At 37.6% G+C, this 23,021-nt stretch overlaps 1 protein-coding gene across 3 annotated transcripts in view; it reads right to left on the reverse strand.

Annotated features, from left to right (window-relative positions):
* Positions 1 to 22,416, reverse strand: part of espn (espin) — an 82,506-nt gene extending 60,090 nt beyond the window's left edge. For all 3 annotated transcript variants that reach the window (XM_051903458.1, XM_051903457.1, XM_051903455.1), the window contains exons 1-2: positions 21,595 to 22,416; positions 18,341 to 18,534 (exon numbers count right to left, since the gene is read on the reverse strand). In XM_051903458.1, the coding sequence (XP_051759418.1) occupies positions 18,341 to 18,534; positions 21,595 to 21,888 (488 nt within the window). In that variant the 5' untranslated portion in view covers positions 21,889 to 22,416. The remainder of the gene's footprint in view (positions 1 to 18,340; positions 18,535 to 21,594) is intronic.
* Positions 22,417 to 23,021: the final 605 nt, after the last annotated feature.

Genomic DNA, 23,021 nt, shown 5'->3' on the forward strand with positions numbered 1-23,021 from the left:
GTCCATTTTCAACCCAACAGCATTTTTTATAGTGTGACAATAATGGAAAGATAACGTCACAATATCACCCTGTTTGGACTTTGTTTTCTGTTTTGCACCATTTCCTGCCAGTCTGTCATCATAGTTATGCATTTCAATTCACTAACTTGCAATTCGAGTCAATATCAGTTATTTTGGACATACTGTATATCAGGTACAGTACATGGCAAATTTTCTCAAGAAAAAAAAACTCAACTAATGCTGTAAAATATACATGGGAATCAGTTGGTTATTGAAGGTTAAAATAAACTGATTTGTATACAAACTTAAATTACACTTAAGGAAATTTTTAGATATATTTTTATATAATAGGCCTACTAACTTTAAATTTATTTCTACTCCAATTCGTTTTTTGAAATATAAACATTTAAATGGTGGCTGTCAACTTGACGGATTTATTCAAACATGAATAATATAGGCTATTGAAGAACATTAAAAATTATAGTTAATATGTAATATGCTGTATATATTTAGCTAAATGCTCCTCTCTAGAGTTCATTTTTCTAGCTGACTAACGAGTTTATGGTCACTGAATATGACGTTACGTGACATTGTTTACAAGCTGTTATTAACGTCTTTCCTCGGTTGAAACACTGATTAAGCGATTATACGAGACATGATATGGATTTCGTTAAGTTGTAGTGTATCTTTTATCATACCTTGAGATGTTCATTCATGTTTATTTCGCGCTGTTTCGACCCCTAGTAACTTAAAGCAGAGGAGAGGACCAGTTCACGTGCGCGTCAGGCTGCCGCCTCTCTTGAACTGAGGCTACAGTGATCTGTCACGATCCCATTAAAGAGCGCCAAAACGGTATTTATGTTTTTTTATTCCGAAGTAAAATGGGCAAAATATGAAACTTGAGACTTTGAGAAATATGAGACTTTGTTTCATGTCAAAAAAAAGCAACAAACCACAAATCATATTTTGTGATTTATTGGATGGTTACGTATCCTCGCGCTTTTTTAAGTGGGTATACGGAAATCCTTGAACATTCTTAGTGGGTATACGGCGTATACCTGCGTATCACGTAGACTACACCACTGGATCCAAGGATCCACAAATGAAACTGACCACAACTTAAGTGAATGAAAGGCAATAATTAATAATGCGTTCACATATTGCTGCAGTATGCGTTCACAACTTTTTATGTAAATGTTTCAATATGGGTTGACACAAGTCAGGAACCCATGAATCGGCTTTTTGAACCAATTCATTGAGCCGAACTGTCCAAAAAGAACCGGTTCGCGGAAATCATTCGGACTTTGCATCACTAGTATATTTCTGCTTTTTCTTCACCTGTATTTTGATACTGTTTGATACACCTGTTTAACAATGAAAACATGGATTCAGTCAATGGCAGAGAGTTAGTAGATTTGAAGTAAATTCATATGTACATTAGCAGTGGCCTAGCCATTTTCATAAGTTTATAAGAAGTTTGTAAGTTTATAAGTCTATAGTCCAAATATACTTAGACCTTTCTGTCAGTATAAGTCAAGTATACTTAAGTGCGATTTTAAGTATATTTCTGAGAAGAAAAAGTAGACTAAAAGTATAATTTCTTATTTTTAGTTTAAAAGAAGTATACTAATAGCACACGTGAATAAACTTCTTTTTCATAAGAGCAGTGTGTGTACATAGGTTCCCTGCTGAAAAATCCAGCATTTGCTGATCACCAGAAAAAGGTATGCTTGCATGCTGGGACCAGCATGGGATGCTGGTTGCTGGTTTGCTGGTCGCCAGCATGGGAAGCGGGAGTGCTGGTGGACCAGCTACACCAGCTCAGATTTGCTTGAGAACAGGTCCACCAGCACTATACCAGCATATGAGCCTGGGACCAACATGGAATTTAAGCTGGTTTATGGTGTTTTTTCAGCAAGGTTGTATACTGACAGGCACGTGCACAGGGGGTGGGTTAGTGGCCAAAGCAGCTGCTCCTTTGCCCTCCACTAAAGAGGCCCTTATGGCAAATAAATTGGCAAATAAAATCAATAATTCCAGCATAAATCTGAAAATTTCCATACATAAATAAAGGCCTGGTACTAGAGCACAAATGCAATGTGTTTCACTCACATTCACTCACTCACTCACACACACACACACACACACACACACACACACACACAGTTTGCTGTTTTTTTTTTGGGGGGGGGGGGGGGGGGGATTATTTACTTTTAAATTAATTTCTTATTCTGAAGTTAATTTGCATTTTTATAAATGGATTATTGAAACATATAGTATGTTATTACAATCAAGTCCTGTCTTTTAGCGGCAATTTGTGTGGCATTTTTGCAAATTTATGTGGCATTATTGCAAAAACAAGATGAAAAATGTTAACTTAATTTTATAATGTTTAAATATATATTCACAAAATATACATCACAAAAGCTGTTATAAAAGCAGTTAGCCACATCCAGAAAAATTTATGGATCTCTATGGGCCTCTGCTGGATGTATATGGTAATTACACTTTTTATTTCCTACAGATTTTTCTCTAACCAGCAGAATTCTGCCCCAACACCTAGATCAATATCCAGAAAAAAACTCATATTTGATCATCATTAAAGTTTTTTTTTCTTTTCATAAAAATTAATATTTCATATGCATACTAATGGTGTAGTTGAGCAATCCTGCAGTAAATGCAAATTTTGCAGGTAAAAAAGTACTTCATATTCTACAAAACACAGCATAAATGTATAGATGAGAAGTAAACGAAAAAATGATATTTCATTTGTATTATTAAAAATGTATAGTTTTTCATACAATCACTCTCTAAATGTTTGGGGTAATACTGACCCCAAACACCCAGAGCGTAAACTGGAAATGAACAACACGAGGGTTAATTGTTGATTTATTTAAACATTTGCTAGGCTATCTTTGGCATTGCTTCTTTGTTTGCAGTGCAGCTGATCAGGAGTGACAGCAGGAGGGCCAGAGGAGTCCTGAATGGGTCCAACGCTTGATGCTTGAGCAGGTTCAAATGCACCAAAACACTTCTTCTGAAAAGAGCAATGTACTCTTATTGGTCGGCTAGACCAGAGTTTTTGTGATTGGTTAACCACTTCAAGCATGTTTTGTGAAATGCCACAGCCTATACCATAATCGTGAGTTTCAACACACTACTAACCCATCTTGTTTAGGCCTAGCCCTTTTTTTTTTTTTTTTTTTTTTTGCATATTTCAGGAATTGTTTAAATGAGGAATATTGTGAAGTGTTCGTTCCCAGAAGAAAACTCAAGACTACAGTCAAGGCGTTTCAGGAAGTTCAGAAACAGTGCTACTGATTTGGAGAATAACTCCCTTTGGAGTGTAATTTGTGCTTTGTAAATTTGCAAGCCCTTTTCATGCTCAAACAACAACATTACACACTAAAGAAAAATGTTAAAAAAGCATAATAGGTCTTCTTTAATATTACAGTAGTATAAAGAATCAAAAATAAGTACCATTGGGTGGTTCGTAAGTGCATTTCTAATGCAGTTGCTTGGGTGTTCTGAGTGGTTTCTAGGTGGTTGCTTTCTGGCTTAAATAAAAAAAAAGCCACTCTCAAGTCTCTGATATTCTGATCTCTAGATATGATTTGGTCCCTCCTTTAGAGTAAATCTATAATATTCATTTGCTTGTTAAATGCACCACCATGATACTAGGGTGTTGTGAGTGTTGAGCCATGTGTTGCTAGGTGGTTGCAAAGGTATTCAATTTAGTTCAGTGTTTCAATTCAGTTCAATAACTGTCATTATTCAGGTAATAGTGTCATTATTAGCTCAAGTCAGTTCTATGTTGATTCAGTTCAAGTACATGATATCAGGTGTTATTTGTGTCCACAGCATAAAGGTTAGGGGTTTCTCTCAAATTATGCAGCTTGTTGAGTTGAGGTGTGCTGTAACTCCGCCCCCGCACCGCCGTTACAATGATCTTTTTTATATTCACATTATTGACAAAGAGATGACAAAGTCTGAATACCTATAAATGCTCAATCACATTTCATTTCAAATTCAAAAATGTTCCCAGAGACATTGTTGACCCTCTGAGACAAATTGATACAACTGTCTAGTGTTTGCCTTTCTCAGGGGAAGCATCCAGCATTAATGTCTGTCCCAGATCCTTCTTCAAAGTCTCAGCAGGAGTTCTAGGAGAGAACAGGAGTCTTCCTATAAATACAATAAATCTCAGCTTTATTTGGACACAGACTGACAAGGCATCAATGAGTCTCTTAAGAGGATCAGGGCTGCTTCACTCACTGTATTCTCTCTCTCTGTATTCATTCGCTGTATTCACTAGCTCTGTGCAGGAGACAAACTATGAGGATTGTTACTAGAGGAAAAATGATTTTTTTTTTTTTTTTTCCCTTCTGTGGCTCATGTCCAATTTTACAGTTTGCTTTTGCATCCCCTAAACCACCTTTCTCTTGAAAAGTTATGAAAAGAATAGTTGCAGTATGTATCTTTCATGTGGATTCAAGATGGACTGTTCAGAATAGCATACTGCCATACTACTCTACTGTTCTAGCAATATAGTATGTAGGCCTATACTGTGCAAAGAATTTCTGTATTACCCTTAACCTAACATTACTAATGTGACATATAAAGTGAAAATATAACATTATGATAAGTATTTTTTACACAAAGTTGGATTAAAATTGCCAAATAATATTTCCAAGTAGGGGTGGGCGATATACTGGTAGACACGATTAACCAATAGAAATGTGTCAATCAGTAGAGATTTGCTGTGACATTGCTGTGCTGTACGATCACAAAAGCTTATCGTTTGCATGTGTTTTTAAGCATTGCTGTTTAAAAACAAGTGATTTTAAACCACTGAAATGCAATAAGCAGCGAAAGAGAACTCATTTCGCTATTTGCACGTGCTGTCTGAGAGATGGTTTCTGAGCGCTGTCGGAGAGAAGCTGCTGCTCATAGGCCACATACACACTGTAAAGTTCAGGAGTGACAACTGCATTTAAATGCGAGAGTGAGTCCCCAAATTTATCGCTCCATTTGTGTATGGAACATGACTCACTCCAGAAACTGCGATGATTGACCAGAGATATAGACGCCATAGAACCCCCCCACGACAGAAGACGACTGTGAATTCCAACACAGTTTTAGCAGTTTTAGCAGTGATAGCAGAGCATAGTAAGAGCTAAACATTTAATATTTCTTCCCCTTGGAATTATAAGGTTCTATCTGACATTTTTGTCAAAATTGAATTATTCACATATTCTTATTCTGTGACAACTTATTTACATTATGTGATGCTTTTTTATGTTGTGTACATTTTGGGACTGTTTATTTAGAAAACAAAAAGGTTCTATCTACAAAGTCAAATGGAATGCAAAACTTTAAAGCTCAATATCTCAAAACTGCTCAGAATGCAGATAGAGCCTTTTAATTTCAAGGGGACGATTTGACAACTGTTTACGATAGAAATGTTCAGCGACTGATAGTAATCGGATGCAAACTACTCAACTTTTTATGAAATTTCACAGTTTTGAATTGATAATATGCTATCATTTGCATAATTCATGTGACAAGACAAGAGCGTTTTGCATTTTTGACATATTAGACATACGAATAAGAGTGAATGTGTGCAAATTTAAAATAAAATATTATTTGAAAATAGTTTAAATTGATTACTTCATAACTACAATAGACCTGGAACTTTTACCATTCTTATTTATTTTTCTTTATTCTTTTTTAACCATTAATTTATTTAAATTAAAAGATCCAATAACCCAATACATCCCACCCCCACAGGATTAATACTAAAAGGTGAATTGACAACTGAATTTAGTTGCAGTGTGTACTGGACTAAGTTATTTTTGCCACCTAACTGGGCTTGAACGGTTAAATACACATAGCCAATTTTCCACCAAAATTACAAAGAACAATTTGTCCTAGGAACTTTTTCCCCCAGTTGTTGTCTGCGTTTCCATCGTGGTCTAAAGTACTGTGAAGATTAAGTCCTGTGATGTAGGACTGTGCGCGACTTTTGTCCTCCACATACAGTATAAGCATAATAAAGCTTGAACCTCGTCGTTGGTCCATTGGTCATATTTTTTAAACTCCATTGTTGATTTGAATAGCAAACAACACTTACTGCACGCACCGCAACAGACTTTTAAAAAATGGTGGTTGAAATAAAATGCTGCGTGGAGTCAACCAATCAAAATGATGTGTGAACTCAACCAGTAAGCATGTTCAGCAAGTCCCACCCCCGAAAGTTACTGAACTTTAAAAAAGTACTACCTCGCGAGCAGGGATTGTCTGAGGGGGAAATTTTTACCCAGAACTTCATTTAGACCCTGGTTCCTGTGGTCCAAACACACCGAGTACCACCCCAAAGTCCCTAGTTCCTGGGGAAAGTTCCTGCAGTGGAAACACAGCTTATGTGTCAAAATGCCTGTCTTTTCAAGTATCCTTGTAAACACAGTCATTTATGTCTTAAGTGAACATAAACAGTTGAGAAAGAAAACGCATGTGTAACAGTATTGAAATCAAAATTAAATAACTTTAACATCATCTAATTAAGTTATTTTGAAGTGATCAAATCAAGTAGTCTCAAAGTGATATTATCGCTATATGGTTACTTGACAAGATTTAATTTGATCTATTTTATATTTTGTGTTACATCACTGAAATATAAGATAGTAGCTAACAAACTGTTAGTTACCAATAAAATATAATAGCATGTGAAATGCAGTCTTCTCTTTAAGTAATACAGCAAAATCATACTCTTTATTTACTTGCCTATGCAAAATCTCTCTTCATCACAATGGGTTCAAAATCCCAACATAACTGAACATTAAACTATCAAATCTCCCCTTTTTCTCGTCATGATTAATTTTGCTTATCGTAAATAAAGACAACTTCAAAAGACCATTTTTAAATATACATCATATATTATGTACTAAAAAAAAAAAATGAATAAAACCCACAATGTCAAGTGGAAATACTATATTAAATATTTAAATTTAAACAAAATTGTTTATTTTTTTTTCTGTAGGGAGTGTTATTTGCTTTTTGTCAAACTGAACAAATCAGGTTAAACCAGAAACCATGATTTTGATTTTGATCGCATTGTGTTGCTTGCTCTCTTTGTAGACAGAGTATACACACACACACACACACACACACACACACACACACACACACACACACACACACACACACACAGGATTAAAGAGCAGAATTTAAGCCTGCCAGTAACCAAGTAAACAGTCTGACTGTGGGAAACATCTAATTCAGCAATCAGACAAAATGCATTCAATTTAATAGCATTACAAATTCAGCATATAACTGATATATTTAAAAATATATATTGACATTACCAGGTGATTCAGATGAGAATGGGTTGTTAATCTAAAAAATACATACAAATAACAAACATTTGACTGTGGTGGAGAGACTTCCAAAGAAAAATAAAGAGATGGTGAATTTTTAAAACAGGAAGAGGAATTAATCAGGGGCTCAGTCATTAGGAAGTGATCAGACATGTGAATCTTTCATGAGTGTAACCCTAACAGGCACAGTCATCCATGCCCTGGGGGGGAGGGACACACACACACACACAAACACACACACCAACAGACCTATGTAATGACCAAAAATAAAACACACACATTATTTATATGACTACAAATGAGACAAACGGAAATACATTACATCTATAGCTTATATTCAAGAGAATATAATTGTTTCACCAATGAAACCAATATAGAGTATTGGTGTATCATAATCAACATTATTTTCTAATTTCCAGTCTATATTCTGTCAATACTAGCCCAGGAGTTCCTCATCTCTACAGAAACAATGTTTGTAATGACATCATCATAACACTATTATATGTTCACAAAGGTCCCTGACCTGATACAGCCTTATTTGCGGCACAGCTGTCCTTCCTATATAAATAATTTAGGCTTGAGTGAAAAGGTAACAGAAGCAGCTGTCAGAAGATGTGTGGTAGAGCAAAGCACTTCAACCAACAAAGTCCCACTTGACCTCTTTTTCACAAGGCTCATTTGATCAGCTTTTTTAATTGTAACAGTAATGTTCTTACACGAGACCTTGATCAAAGAAAACATGTCAGCCAACATTAAATAATACTAGAAAGTAATGGAAACTCACTAAAATTGGACAAAAGGACACATTTGGAATTATGTACCACTAGCTCTATTCCTTGCAATTACAGTGAATGTGCTGCGACATGATCATTGAATCAGTGAGCTGAATTTGAGAACAGGATAAGTCTGAAAGAATCATCCACATTCTGTGAACTGGATGAACAGAAGAATTGGGGAAAAAAAAGGTCTGGACACTGCAACCTCTCTCAGAGGAAAGCTGCATAATTATAGATGGGACAGTCGCATATTCACATTCACAATACCTTCACATACTTAAGCATCATTGTTAAAAATATAAGTCAAAAGATAAATCTTTTTTTGATTTTTTTTCCTGTTTTACACTTCTGTTTTAAACTACCGGCAATGGCCGTACGTGCATTCACAAGAGAGACGAATTCCAGCAGAAGGGTGACCTTTAACCCAACGTAGCTCCTTCTCTTTTATCGAAATCCTCCAACATTTTTCTTAAAAACTTCATGTTTTCGACTTCCAATTCATAACTGGAATTTTGTCTTGTTCTGCCCTCTGCATTTGTCAATTCTCACCTAAGATTACACTACGCCTACATCATACGTGGGGTCAGAGGTCACCCTTCCACCAGAACTTGAATCTCTTGTGAAGGATTCCCAGAAGCCAGTGATTATAGTTTATAAAGTTTTATAAAATAGTTATTTCAAGTCCTTGATTCTGATTCACGATAAAACACAGCTATGACCGCTTCACCCAATGGTTCTGTGTATCACTACATAACACACTTAGCAACCACACTTAGCAACCACTCTTAGCAACGTAAACATTGTTCTCATTGATATTGTTCATTGAAGCTTACTGTATTATAGTAGAGTATTGGGAGAGAGAGATCGAGTTAGCGAGTGTACCTGCATTAAGATATAGCGGTTTCCTTCAGGTCAGTCCTATGTTCGTATTAAAAAATCCATTTGAATGTCATTGCGATATCTTGTCTTTTAACAGTTAATGGGTTTCCCCATGCCCTGACACTGACAGTGCTAGTTCCAAGCATTTGTCAGTTGCGTCTTGTTCCATGTTCACAAGTTTCGGTCCTTTCAATGTAAAAATCTTCACTACTGACTGACTCACTCATAAAGACAGTCTTTGCCGCCATCTAATAGCGTAATAATATAACTTATTTTGCTGTTCACGGTCAGGGACTAGTTTCTCCAGTGGAAGGAAGGCTTTAAGTGATTTTACTTCATGAAAGTTGCACTGATACATACTTTTTTGGCTTTAATATTTGTATTGTGTGGTATCTGTTTAATAAAAGCAATAAGCCCCGTGATGCCATGGTTTACAGTGAATTTATTACAGCTAAGGGGTCCACTCTGTGTCGTGCCTAACAACTCCCCTTAGCTGTTATAAATTCACTGTAAACCATGGCTTCTTGGGGCTTATTGCTTTATTAAAGTCATATGGATTACATTTATGGTAGATGGATGTGCTTTTTGAAGCTTAAAAAACTCGGGTGCTATTCAATGCCATTACAAATCTGGGAAGAGCCAGGAAATTATTTAATATAACTCAGATTGTGTTCAGCTGAAAGAAGATAGTCATATACACCTAAGATGGCTTGAGGGTGAGTAAATTATGGGATAATTTTCATTTTGAGTTATTTATTCCTTTAAGTAAATTAAGGCCTATACAATCCTAGCTACACCACTGTGCCAGAGTCAAGATTTGTAGTGAATAATGACTGTCCTATGATACTATTATGGTGGGGATTTTTCTTCCGTCATTTGGAGTTTGACAGAAATCAGAGGGTGAGAAGACTGAATTAGAGTTGTCAAAAGTACTGACTTCGGGACCAATCGGTACTGAAATTTAAAAAATGTGACGCTTTGAGCGCTGTTGAGCTGATTCGTAAACACCTCTGTTTAGCCATTGTGTTTACGTGCTCATCGGATATGTCTGTGATTGGCTACAATGATCAACACACGGAAGCGTTTAAAAGCACACAGAAGTTTTTGAATTTGAAAGCATTTTGAAAGCGGGAGCGTTCGAAAGCAGGTGTCTATCAGCGGACTGGTCCGCGATAGACACCTGCTTTCAAATGCTCCTGTGTGTATCTGTGTAAGTGCTCAGTGAAGAGCATCATTGATGACTATTTACAACGTTTTTGAAGCATTGATCATTGAAGCCAATCACAGACATATCCGATGAGCACGTCAACACAATGGCCAATCAGAGCTGTTTACGAATCTGCTCAACAGTGCTCAAAGCGTCACATTTTTAAAATTTCAGTACTAATTTGGTACTGAAGTCAGTACTTTTGACAACTCTAATCTGAATTAACCTGACTAAAATATTTCACAAAAATATATAAAATATATAAAAGCACTGTCACTTTATGCAAATAAGAATCCATCCTCCAATTTCTGACACATGACGTAATTGAAGTGAGTTAGTGCCCCTAATCTGCATTAGCTGGTTGTGTAACTGCCCCCACCCCACCCCCCTTTGTGGCACCTTATGTCTACAATGAGTTTTATGACCAATGCATTCATGTCATTAGCTTTATCACCAGAGGACCATGTCCTCCATGGCCTGGGAGAACAGGATACGCATGAGCAACACCCCAATTTGAACTCCTCTCATAAATCACTGGTTCATTCCCTTTATCTACATCTGTCCCGGCACATTTTCTCCTTTCACAAAAGACACTGATACCCTAATAAGGCCAACAGCGTGCTCCATTGAGCAGTCAGTCTGACTCGAGTTGATAATGCTCGGTGTGTCCAGCCATGCTCAAAAGACATTGAGATAGCATTAGACAAAAGAAAAAATTGTTCATGTGCACTAGTCTTCTGCTTTTTTATGCTCTATTATATATTGCATGGTAAATGAAAGTTGTTTTCATATATTTGCAACAAGCTATATTGTATTATTAATGTGTTGTTTTAACATTAACAGCAGTAATTTAGTGTCTTTGAATTTTATATAATTTTATGTTATGTTAATTTTCATGAATATAGCGGTGCTGGGATGACGTCAGAAGACTCACCACTGGTGAGACTCACCACTGGTTCCTTCAAGAAATGAACCATTTTCCTATGGGGTTTTATAATAGGTTTTTTATTTTTAATTTTTATTAGACGTTTTGGTCTACAACTAAATAAATTACACACACCCATACTGAAAAAGTGAATTTTGAAGCAGTTATGTTTATTTTGGAAAATGTATGTTTCTAATAAATAACTAGATAAAACAGTTTGGGATGTAAGTGTGTGCAGTTTACGTTGTAGAACAAAACGTCAAAGTATCATCAAGTTATGTTTACCACAGGCTTTATTTTACTAATTAATTGAAAAAACCCATTATAAAATGATGTCACAATACTGGTACATTCTGCTACGGTTATTGTGATTTGCCTACCCAACCTTGATTCTCCGAACAGAAGTGTATGGCTAACAAACATTCTGTGAAAATGGTGTGTTTCGATTGCAAAATATCTAGATATCCAAGGAATCGATTTCTGACTGGATCCATATGCCTCAGAATCATCTATACACCTCCGTTGATTCCTTTTAAGTTTACACTACCACAAACCTCTCTAAGGTGTGTCACCATTAGTGTCATTTTCTGCACACCTCATTAGGCCAACCATAGTGTTCAGGTAGACAGTTGTGCTACAGCATTATCTACATGAGTAAGCTGTGTTGCTATAAATCATCACAACAACACTATGCAGCACTTTACGTAATGTATCAGATTTAACCACCATGTCAAGATTCATGACCCCTGACCAAGAGACATTGCCTGTAATAGGAAAAGGACACAGTTACAATACCCTGACCCACTGACATGAGAATGTTATCTCTACCCTCCAAAAGCAACCCTATCATCACAATGCAGAAAACTCCTACATAGCAGACCTCTATTCAAGAGTATTTGTTTACCTCATTAGTTTATCACTTGTGTGATACTGACAGTCAGCATTGAGACAGGAATACACAGTGCTGAATGAGCATAAGCAATATTACTCTTCCCGATTAAACTTTCAGGAGGATTTACTAAGAATGAATTGATAGCATTGTTTATTTGCAGCCGCTGTCTATGTTGTCTTAGCACCCAGTCTGCTAAATGAATCATGCAAATCAGATAACAACACAAAATGCTGAACTTCAATTTACACAGCACAGGTCCCCATATTATGGATCAGTTTAAAATGCTAGGTTGTGCACTGTAAGAAAAAAATCTGTAGAAAAACGGAAAAGGTACTGGTAATTTTCTGCCAGGACATTATTCGTTAAGTTTACTGACATTTACTTTAATGCTTAAACGCAACACAATGCAATGTGTAATTCAAAATACGGGTAAAAGATGAAAAATACCCTAACCTGTGAAAAATCAAAACTTCCTTCATATTAACCCAATACATGTTGCCCTATATATAGCTTGTCACTAGGGCAGTACCTTTAAAGAGATAACTTTATCTACCCCTAAAAGGTGCACCTTAGAGGGTGATAATATTTATACCTTTATATTTAAGGTTTAAAATTATGAACCATTTAGGTTCAAGATATAAAGATGTCCCTTTAAGGGAACTGGCAAACTGACAAGCTGTTGTACCACTAAAGGTACAATTTTTGCACATTTTACCTGAAAGTGTTAAAAGTGCTGTATTTTATATTCCCACTCCTAAAATTAAAGGTTCTTTACTGGCATCTATGGTTCCATGAAGAATCTTTAACATCTCTAGAACCTTTCCATGGCACGAAAGTTTCTTTATTGTGGAACAAGGTTCTTCCGATTATTACAATTTTCTTCACACTATAGAAAAAATGGTTCTTCTAAGAACTGTTCACTGAAAGGTTCTTTTGGGGAAACCAAAAGTTTACTTCATGGCTGCAAAAACTTTTTCTACTGCTATTTCTAAGCATTTAGAAATGCTTAAACTATTTTGTGGATGTTTGTGATGAAAACTCAAAACTCAACAGTTTTGCATTTATCCAAGTCAATGTGACATCAAAACTAACCTTATTTACTTAATACACATTCTTGGTCTTACTGTGCATGATTCATAATCACAACTTTTTTCCAAATTATCTTAAAGTGTTAGTTCACCCAATAATGAAATTTCTGTCATTAAGTACTCACCCTCATCTTGTTTCAAACCCGTAAGAACTTCTTTCATCTTTGGAACACAAATTAAGATATTTTTGATGAAATCCAAGAATTTTTTTTATCCCTCATAGAAAGCAACGTAATTACTGCCATTCAAGGTCCAGTAAAGTAGTAAAGACATTGTTAAAATAGTCAACGTGACTCTTGGATTTCATCAAAAATATCTTAATTTGTGTTCCGAATATGAAAGAAGGTCTCATGATTGTGAGTACTTAATGACAGAAATTTCATTTTTGGGTGAACTAACCTTTTAATATCAAAATGTAACAACTTGCTCCATTTCTGAACTGATTTTCCTTTTGAGAAAATCCCTTTCCCTTTTCAACATCTCCCCTCTAACCACCTCCATTGGTGTACAACACAATTTTTCACTTTGAATTTCCTGTTTCACTCACTCAGCCATATCAAAGACTGTATATTACCAAGACAGGTCACTCATATGAATAGGAGAAACTGCAGCTCGCAATACGGTGGCTCTAGAAGAGGAAGTCTCGCTTTCTAAATAAAAGGTCAAAATACCAGTTAGTACAGTCATCACATCACTGCTGCTCACACACTGCCCACCTGAAATATATGCTGTTTTTAATGTTATGAGCGAGAAGGTCTGCTCACACCATCACAAAAATTCAGTGTGATAAATAATTTCCTAAACATCTACAATATGGACAGAATCAATTGTACTACCACTTGAAAAAAGACATCCAGCAGTAAAGGCTGACTAAACTCAGGGTTTAGTGATAGTGGACATTGATCTTGGCAGCAGGCTGCAGTGCAGAGTGTATAGCAATAAACATGACAGTCCTCATATACAGCAGGAAACGAAGTGTAATCATATCTGTTTCTAATCAAATCATTATGCTCTTTAACCATATGCTCTTTAAGGACTTAACTATTTTTTTAATATAAAAAGTGTAACATTGCTGGACTGGATGTTGGATATGTTGTAATTAATGTTTACGAAGACAAGCAGCACTATTCCTATTGCTCATATTTATGAAAATGCCCAAATCCTAATTTTTAGCTGTTGGACAATTAAACAGGGGGAAAAAAATCCCATTTACTGGCATTAAAGGAAGGACCAGAGCCATAGAGACCAGAATATAATAGAGACTTAGTGGATGGACTCTTTTTACTATTTATACCAGTGTATGTACCTCACAACCATCCAAAAGTTTCTAGTAACACCCTAACAATCAACCACAATTCCTTAATATTGTGAGTTCCTTTTTGAAAGGGAACTCGCACTGCGTCCTAGAACGCATATGGGGAACGCCCTCACGTGACAGGTGTCTGAAGCGATAGTCGAATCACGCCAATCCTATTGTAGTGCAACCAGACAGTATATAAGTTTCTCTTTCTCGCGATTTGGCAGCTCACGAGAGTGATCTGCTCGACGAGGATGCCATTTCTCTGGCATCCTCTGGCTCAGCAGACAGTGTTTTTTTGGTTGTTGAGGGCAGTGAGAGTATTTCATCTGAGTCCGCGTGACCATCCTGCCCTGCGTATGTTGAGTTGTTGGACGTTATGGAGCACGCCTCGGGCAGATTAAAGCTGCCGTGTGCACGCGCTCGGGAAGAAGCGATTCGTAGGAGGCTAGACGAACGCTTTCTTTCTGGCCATACTCCTCCAGCTCCCGTGAGCCTTCCAATCCTTCCTGATCTCCATTCCGAGATCGAGAAGGCATGGAAAAACCCTTATTCGGCCTGTATTCGTTGGTCTGGGCATGTGAATTATGCCAATGTCGAAGGGATACGTGAGCACGGATATGTGGTGATGCCCCTATCGACGAGATGTTTGCGAACTATCTCGTTGGTGGTGGAGTGTCATCTTTGAAGGCTCTGGCCCTGCCTACTAGACCACTAAAAAACAACACGGTTGAATGGCAGGGCATATGCGGCTGCAGGTCAGGCTGGTGCTGCACTGCACACTATGGCAGTGCTTCAAGCATATCAGGCTGATCTGTTGAAAGATGTGGACCAGGGCCTGGGTCTTTCCCCTGAGGCGGTGGCTAAGCTGCGCCGCACCACAGACCTGGCTCTCCACGCCACCAAACAAACTGCTTCCGCGATCGGTTGATCGATGGCGGCGATGGTGGCAATGGAGAGACACCTGTGGGTGAACCTGGCTGACATCGGGGAGAAAGAGAAGGGTTTTCTCCGCTTGAGCTTTTTGGGACTTCCGTCGAGGTGGTGGTTGGAAAGTTCAGGGAGGCGAGGGCGCTCTCAGCAGCATTTAAATCCTGTATACCGCGCCGGTCCGAATCTGCAGCCTGGCAGCCAGGGGGACCTGGCCCATCATGGTTTGAGGATCATAGACAGAGCCAGAGGTCTAGCGTCGCCTCTCGGGCCCCTCCTCCACAGAGGAGCAGGTCTCAGAGAAGGCGCGACACTAGAAAGAAAAAGCAGGATTTGAGAGAGGTGATACAAAGTGTTTCCTCTCTTTTTTGAGGGTTTTCCATCTCCCTCTCTTCTTTTTCTTCTTTCCCCCTGTACTCTTCCGTGCCCCGCGCACGCTCTGACATCAGGCCTGAAGCCTGGGCCCGATGATGAGTTTGTTCCCATTCTGGAACTCCTTCTGAGGGTCTGGCTTAGTGCTTGATATTGAGCACAGCCGTTTTTAGACTGCTGGAGTATGGCAGGCCATTTTTACATTCGGCCTCTACTCTTTTTTTGTCTTAGGTGAGATTTACTCATCTTGCAGTGACCGCGGCTCCCTTCTTTAGGCTGGCGGGGATTTTATTTTGTATACGTAAGGGTTTTTTGGGGCTTTCTAGGGGCCTGGATCTCTTATGGAAGGCTGATCTCACATCCTTGCTATTGTTTCCTCTCTAATGGGAGTTTTATTCGAAGCTCTTAGCGGGTGTTTTTCAGAATGATTGTCTAGTAAGGCAAGCTATTTTATCATTTAGCTGCCCTTTACTTCTGAAGCCTCCTAATTATGTTGGGCTTCAGTTGAGTTCATTTTTAGTGTAGGCCGTCTTGGCCTCCGGTTCAGGTCCCTTCCTTAGGTTGTAGTGATGCGGTTCTATTTGAACCTCCGCTCCCTTGAGCTCCAGTTCTTGGTGCTGTTGCTCTTTGTTGTTCAAAGTTTGGCTTTGCTCATCCCGGTCGAGCTTAGTTCTCCCCTTATGTTTTGGGTCGTTAGGACTTGCTCCCGAAGACCGGTCGGAAGGTAGGACTCTTTTGAGACCGCCCTGAAGGATCGGTATTAGGCTGTTGATACTCCCTTACTGTTTGAGCTCGGTCTATATGTTAGGAGTGTTTTCTGTCTCCTACTATTTTCCAGTCTCTGTTCCTCCTCTGGCTTAGGTAGAGTACCCAGCCTCCAGAGTGCTTCAGTCTCACTCTGTAGTTCCTAGGTTGAGTAGGTTAGTCCCCTCTTTCAGGGTCTAAAGCAATTTGCTGAGCTCTACTCCCAGGGATGCCCATCTCTGGTCCGGTGAGTTCGGTACTGCCTCTTTGCAGTCCCTCTCACAGGATTTTCCTCTCTGAGGAAGTTTGTAGAGATTCTGGTCTTTCAGACAGGTTGTTGGCCTGACTAGCCCTTGGCTGGGCCGGTTCGGCCTCCCTGGTGGCCCTTGGAGTTGACTTTTGTCCCCCTGGTAAGTGATTGGTCCTCTCGGTCCTCTGGCCATTCTCCCTTAAAGAAACCCCTTCTTTTGAAGCTGTTGGTTCCAAGCCTTTGAGCGGCCTTGGCAGGCCTTCACTCTGTGAAGGCCTCTTTGAGGCTTTTTTAGCTTGGGCAGTGGCCGTAGGGAGTTATGTCACTGACAGCCTGTGACCAGGGGTTGAGTGCTTTTGCTCTCTTCTCATCCATTTTGGCATGCACTCCCCTCAGAATGGCGGCGTGGATATTTCGTTCCCCATATGCGTTCTAGGACGCAGTGCGAGTTCCCTTTCGAAAGGGAATGTCTCGGGTTACGACTGTAACTCTGGTTCCCTTAAAACAGGGAACGAGACACTGCGTCTCATTGCCATGCCTCTGGGCTGACTGCTACAGTCACTTCAGACGAATAGCGGATGACGTTCTCTAGGCGCCCCTTATATACTGTCTGGCACTAGTATGACATCATAGGCTGTTGCCGGCCAATAGGATTGGCGTGATTCGACTATCACTTCAGACACCTGTTACGCGAGGGCATTCCCCATGTGCGCTCTAGAACGCAGCGTCTCGTTCCCTGTTCTCAGGGAACCAGGGTTACAGTCGTAACCCGAGATGTTTTGCATGGATAAGCACAAGCACCACTAACATTTTCTTCTTTAAAAAGTACAACTCTGATTCTGCCATTGTACTATAAGGTTCAGAAGCAAAAAAAACAAAACAAAAAAAAAATTAACTTGACATTAATCTATTAGATACATTCATAAGGCACCTTCCTTTATTCCTTTAATATCAGGATGTTTTGAATCTGTATGAATAATAATACTTGTAATACCAGTGTTGATAACAATAAACAATGCATGTGTTATGTCAGCAAGATAGGCTGCTCTCAGACAAAAAAAAAAAAAAAAAAATGTTGCAAAGAAATTATCTGGATATAATGTAAGTGAAATGCTTGTTGCCAGCCATCAACAATGTAAATACAATCCATCTTTGTCACACAGACTCTAATAAACAGAGAATCTATAAACTATTGTTGGGTCTGTTTGACTATGTCTTTATAAATTTTCACTTGTAAGATTTAATTCATCATGAATTTCATTTATCTCAAGGAAATTTCCTGACTGTGAGAGTCAGTGTAAAGTTTGTGGCTATTCAGACAGGGGTTTTCTGTAGAAAAGAGTCCAGCAGAAACTGCTGACATACAAAAAAACAAAACAAAAAATATAGAATAACACTGTTATCCCACTTACAAACACAAAATGTCATGCCCTATGAGCTTATACCTAAGGACCACTTGTTAAAGAACATCCATTGATCCTAACAGTCTCATAAGATTGTGACATAATTATGAAAATGTTTGGATGAGAATAAAAAAAAAAAGAATGAATTCTACCAAACAAAAAAATTTTACACTCCCACTATTACACACTGTATGATCTTACTTTGGGCTGTGTTCCAGTAGCAGCCTGAGCGAAGGCAAGTCCCCTTTAGCTGCAGCATAATGAACAGGCAATGCCCCCGTATCCGTGGCAACAGTAGGATCCCCTTCCCCACTTTTCAGCAAATAATCAATGATCTCATGATGGCTGAAGCGAGAAGCCAGATGCAGGACAGTGGCTCCTGAGCTGTCCTTATCCTGCAAACAACACAGTAGATAATAAATATCATATAATATATTAAACTATATCACACAATAACTAACATTCATCTGGAATACAGAAATACAATTCTATGGTACATTATTTAATTGCAAAAAAATTGCATGCTACATGTTATAAAGTCCTGACAGGAAACATGGGTGCATTTTAACAGATGTATTAATATGAGACAATATTTGTATTATTATAATAATTTTCAGCACATACGTTAACCCAGAGTCTCATCTGGATCATATTTAACTGTCCAAAGTATTTTGTAGTCATTCAACTTGCTGTGCAGGTATGAAACACAATAATGTAATGTGAAGCCATGCTGTAGACGTCTTGCTCCCCATTGATGGCAGAGATAACTTCCACTACTGCATGTGCACAGAAGGAAAACGCACAACAACAAGAGCGCTACTTTTTCATTACGGCAGATATAATGCAGATTTTGAATTTTATGAAAAAACATTTACATGTTAAAGTAACATTAATATTATTAGTCTACCCAATAATTTAATAATTAATGTTACTTTTACATGTAAACGTTTTTTTCACAAAATACAAAATCTGCATTATAATGGCAGGAAAAATACTATTTCATTAAAATACCAAAATACAATGGTTCTCCTACTCAGATGAGGACAATTGTTAAAAAATGTAAAGAATTATAGCAATGTTTTTTTGAAACCTTACTTCTAGCTTCAGATCATGCTTCTGCTACAACTTTCCTTCTGTGCACAATGGTAGTTAGTAACTAGGTAACCCTGAACCTACCCTTAAACCTAACCTTAACCCATCTAGTTACCTTATATTATCCAGTACTTTAAGTACACATAAGTAAGTACACATAAGTGCACGTACTGTAAAATAAAGTGCATCCCTGAAAACTTATGAGGAATCCACCATATTTTAAACTGAAAAAAAAAAAAAAAAAGTGGTTACACTTTATTTTAAGGTGTCTGTGTTACAGTGTAATTATACATTTAAGTACAGAGTAATAATAATTAACTACATGCACTTATGATAGGGTTAGGATTAGGGTTTGGGTTTTATTTGAAATTCAATGTTTCCAGACACTTAAACTGCATGTTATTTGTAATTAAGTGAAAATGTATTAAAAGTTTAAATTTAAATCCAATTAATTGAACAGTATAGTGCTTTTTTTTGACCCAGGACTTAAGTACATCTTTATGTGTAATATCATAATTACTTCTATTGTCTTATGGTTAAAATGTACTGTTGAATGTACTGAAAAACATTTATGGTATACTAAAATATACTAATGTCATTTCTATTGAAATTTGTAATTATGATGTTGCAATTTAGTAAATATATTAACTTTAAATGTAATATTCCACAACACACTACAGTTAAATCACGTAATTTCACACTACATTATAATCACGTACTATACGTGTGCTTTAGTATGTTAGTCAACAAATCAAAATAAGTGTACTTCTTTAAAGCTAAAATTTACTTTTATAGTAAAACTTTTTGACATTATAAAGTGCACTTTTTAAAAAGTGTAAGTGTATTAGGAAACAGTTATGAGTTATTTCAGTAATATTATATTATAGGCCTATTTTACATTATCTGCAAGTACATTTTTTTTTTTAATATATAAGAGCACTACAGGTGTACATTCAATACAAGTATACTCCTCACAACGGTTTATTTAACAGGCGATTTTCTGACACATTTAACTGGAAGATGTATAATATATAAAACATTATATAACTCAATTCCAGTGACTCAAAATAAATTCTTTAGGGCCTGGGATGTTTATGGAAGCCATTTGAAACAACCTTTTCCTGAAAATAGTAATTGGATAAAGACACTAATGTGGCCCCACTATCTCATTCCACTGAAATCTTTTCTTCTTGTTGTTTTGCATGGGTAGGTTATTATTATCTGAATGCTCTTAGCACTTACAGAACACACTAGCTTCGTTCCATAATTATACTCACTGTATGAATCACACAATTGATTCCATGAGGACGGTATTATCCACAGCACGGGTCAAGCGGCTAAACTGAAGTCACACACTTAATAAGACCTCAGGAACACTGTTGGGTAAATTCTTTGACCATGAGACTGAAGGTTAAATGAGTGTTATAAGGATCTCCTGCTAATGAGATGGGATTTCTTAGCATATGAGGTGACGATTAGGCCATGAGAGCATTTATGCACCATGTGTGGATGCTGAGCATACATTGATGTTGTCTTTCATTGGTTCAATTACACTTCATTAGACAGAACAAGCTTAGTGATTTTAAAAAACAAATTAGGCATAATAACTGCAGGGTCATCACTACTGTTTGTGGGACTGTGTATCGACCCAGAGACCCACAACGTTTTTCCTCCTAAATCACTAAATAACATCAAACACCACCACAGCATTTATGTAGTTTGTAACTATGTAATGCAAAATATCTTCAATGACTAATTGTGTGTAGTGATTGAAGACTGAGTTTTAAGTAATTTCACCTAACATTATTATTTTTTAAAATGTTGCAAGTCTATGCTGCTAATGAGAATCCCTGGAATTATTGCATAGCCTATATTTTGAGACTAAAAATGGATTTTTGAAGACTGTTTTTCGTATTTGTTTAAGGTGATTAAATTAATTGTGGACATTGTATCTACAAAATGCAATGTGTGTGTGTGTAAATACTGTATGTCATGATAGAGTGAATATTTTTGGCCCTATATGCCTTTTTTGTTATGTTCCCAACCATTTACTCCAAGTGGATAAAGGGCCCTCTTTGCTGCCTTATTATTAACATGATTTTTTAATCATTTCTTAAAACTTTGTTTTTCATTGTTTACTAGACAAGTTATGTTGCTGCAAAAATATTTAATAATACTAAAAAAATTCTGTTATTAACATAGGCCTACATTTTTTTTTTTTGTTTTTTTCGCAGAGCACCCAGTGTTTACCCTACATTATATGTAGTCTTGAGATGTGTTGTTACTGACTGTTATTGTACTGTATTCTACTGTTTATATTTACACTGTAATGCAAAGTGCTGCTGAAAAAGTAAGATACTCACGGCCGCTCGACATCCTCCATGCGTCACGAGCCACTGCAGGCAGGTCAGGTTGCCCGTGGCTGCGGCGTCATGAGCAGGAGTCGCACCATTTCTCGCCAGGCTGTTCGCCGGTAAACCCGCTTCCTCAACCAAATACCGCAGACAGGTGAGCTTCCCTGCTCGAGCGGCGTGGTGTACGGGAGTCGCTCCCAGCACATCTTTCACATCGCTGTTGAGTACTTTCTCCGCTAATTGTACTTTCAAAGTTTGTACATCCCCTTGCCTAGCCGCGAGAAGTGTCCTCTCAACCACCATTATGATGTAGCGCCTCCAAACAAATGACTATTAGCGCACCATTAAGCGTCAGTTAATAGAAGTCCTCACTACAGAGAGCGTATTCAGTGCAGCCTCCAGTAAGCGAGTTACGTTGTTCTGTCCATCCCTCTTTGTTTGAATCACCAAACCATAATGGTACAGACATATATCTAAGAAATATATTCAGATGATATAGTGATAATCAATGTATGGCATTTTGACAAAAATTACCTCCATTCACCGCGTAGATCCTACCTAAAGAAAACCAGCCAAGCATTTCTTTACGGTCTTCCTAGTCGTCTTTGAATGTATCCACTGGCTATACTGATCTTGTCTTTATACTCACAGCATATTTCACCTGTTATGTCCCTTGATCCCTATAACTAAACATAGACACAGGTTAAACTAAACAATAACACCGCAAGACCAACGCGTCTACTAACACTAGGTATTTGGCTTGTTGTCAAACGGTTCGTTCAGAAGTCTTGAGGGACTGAACTTGTGAATAATCCATTAAGGGGAGGAGAACTGTTGAACATGTTGGCCCTACTGAAATCGGCTCAGATGTTAAAGGGACAGCGCGTCATGATGACGTTGTGTGGTTGTATGAGTATCTCCTATTTTCTAGAACAACGATAGGTCTATTCATTTTATGAATATTATAGGCTATTTTCTATTGGTTTGTGTTGTCATGCGTTTATGTTTCTTTAATCGACATGATTATTGGTATGCAGCAAAAGGCATAGTAGAGAACAGTTTATTTTTTCTAGTAGGCCTAGGCTACTTTTCATCTACTTAAAAAGTAGGCTACTCAATAGAAACAATGTTGCGAAAATATTACTATAGTTTAGCTGTATTCGATATAAATGTTCGTATATTTTGGAACTTGCAAAAGCAACCGGTTGATTTTATTACCTCAAAGGTCTTACCTTACCAACAGATGGCAGGCTCGCACAATATTTGTTGCGCAGCCGTAGCCAAAGTGTCAGCATATAAAACAGTCTATTTTCTTTTACATTGTACATCTTTTACTTTGTTCCCATATAGCCTAACGATATTGTATTGCCTTGAGACCTGATAACGTGCTACGCGTTCTCTAAGCTCACTCATATTATTACGTGATCACAAAATGT

Source organism: Ctenopharyngodon idella, chromosome 8 (genome assembly GCF_019924925.1).
Source record: "Ctenopharyngodon idella isolate HZGC_01 chromosome 8, HZGC01, whole genome shotgun sequence".
Classification (NCBI taxonomy): Eukaryota; Metazoa; Chordata; class Actinopteri; order Cypriniformes; family Xenocyprididae; genus Ctenopharyngodon; species Ctenopharyngodon idella.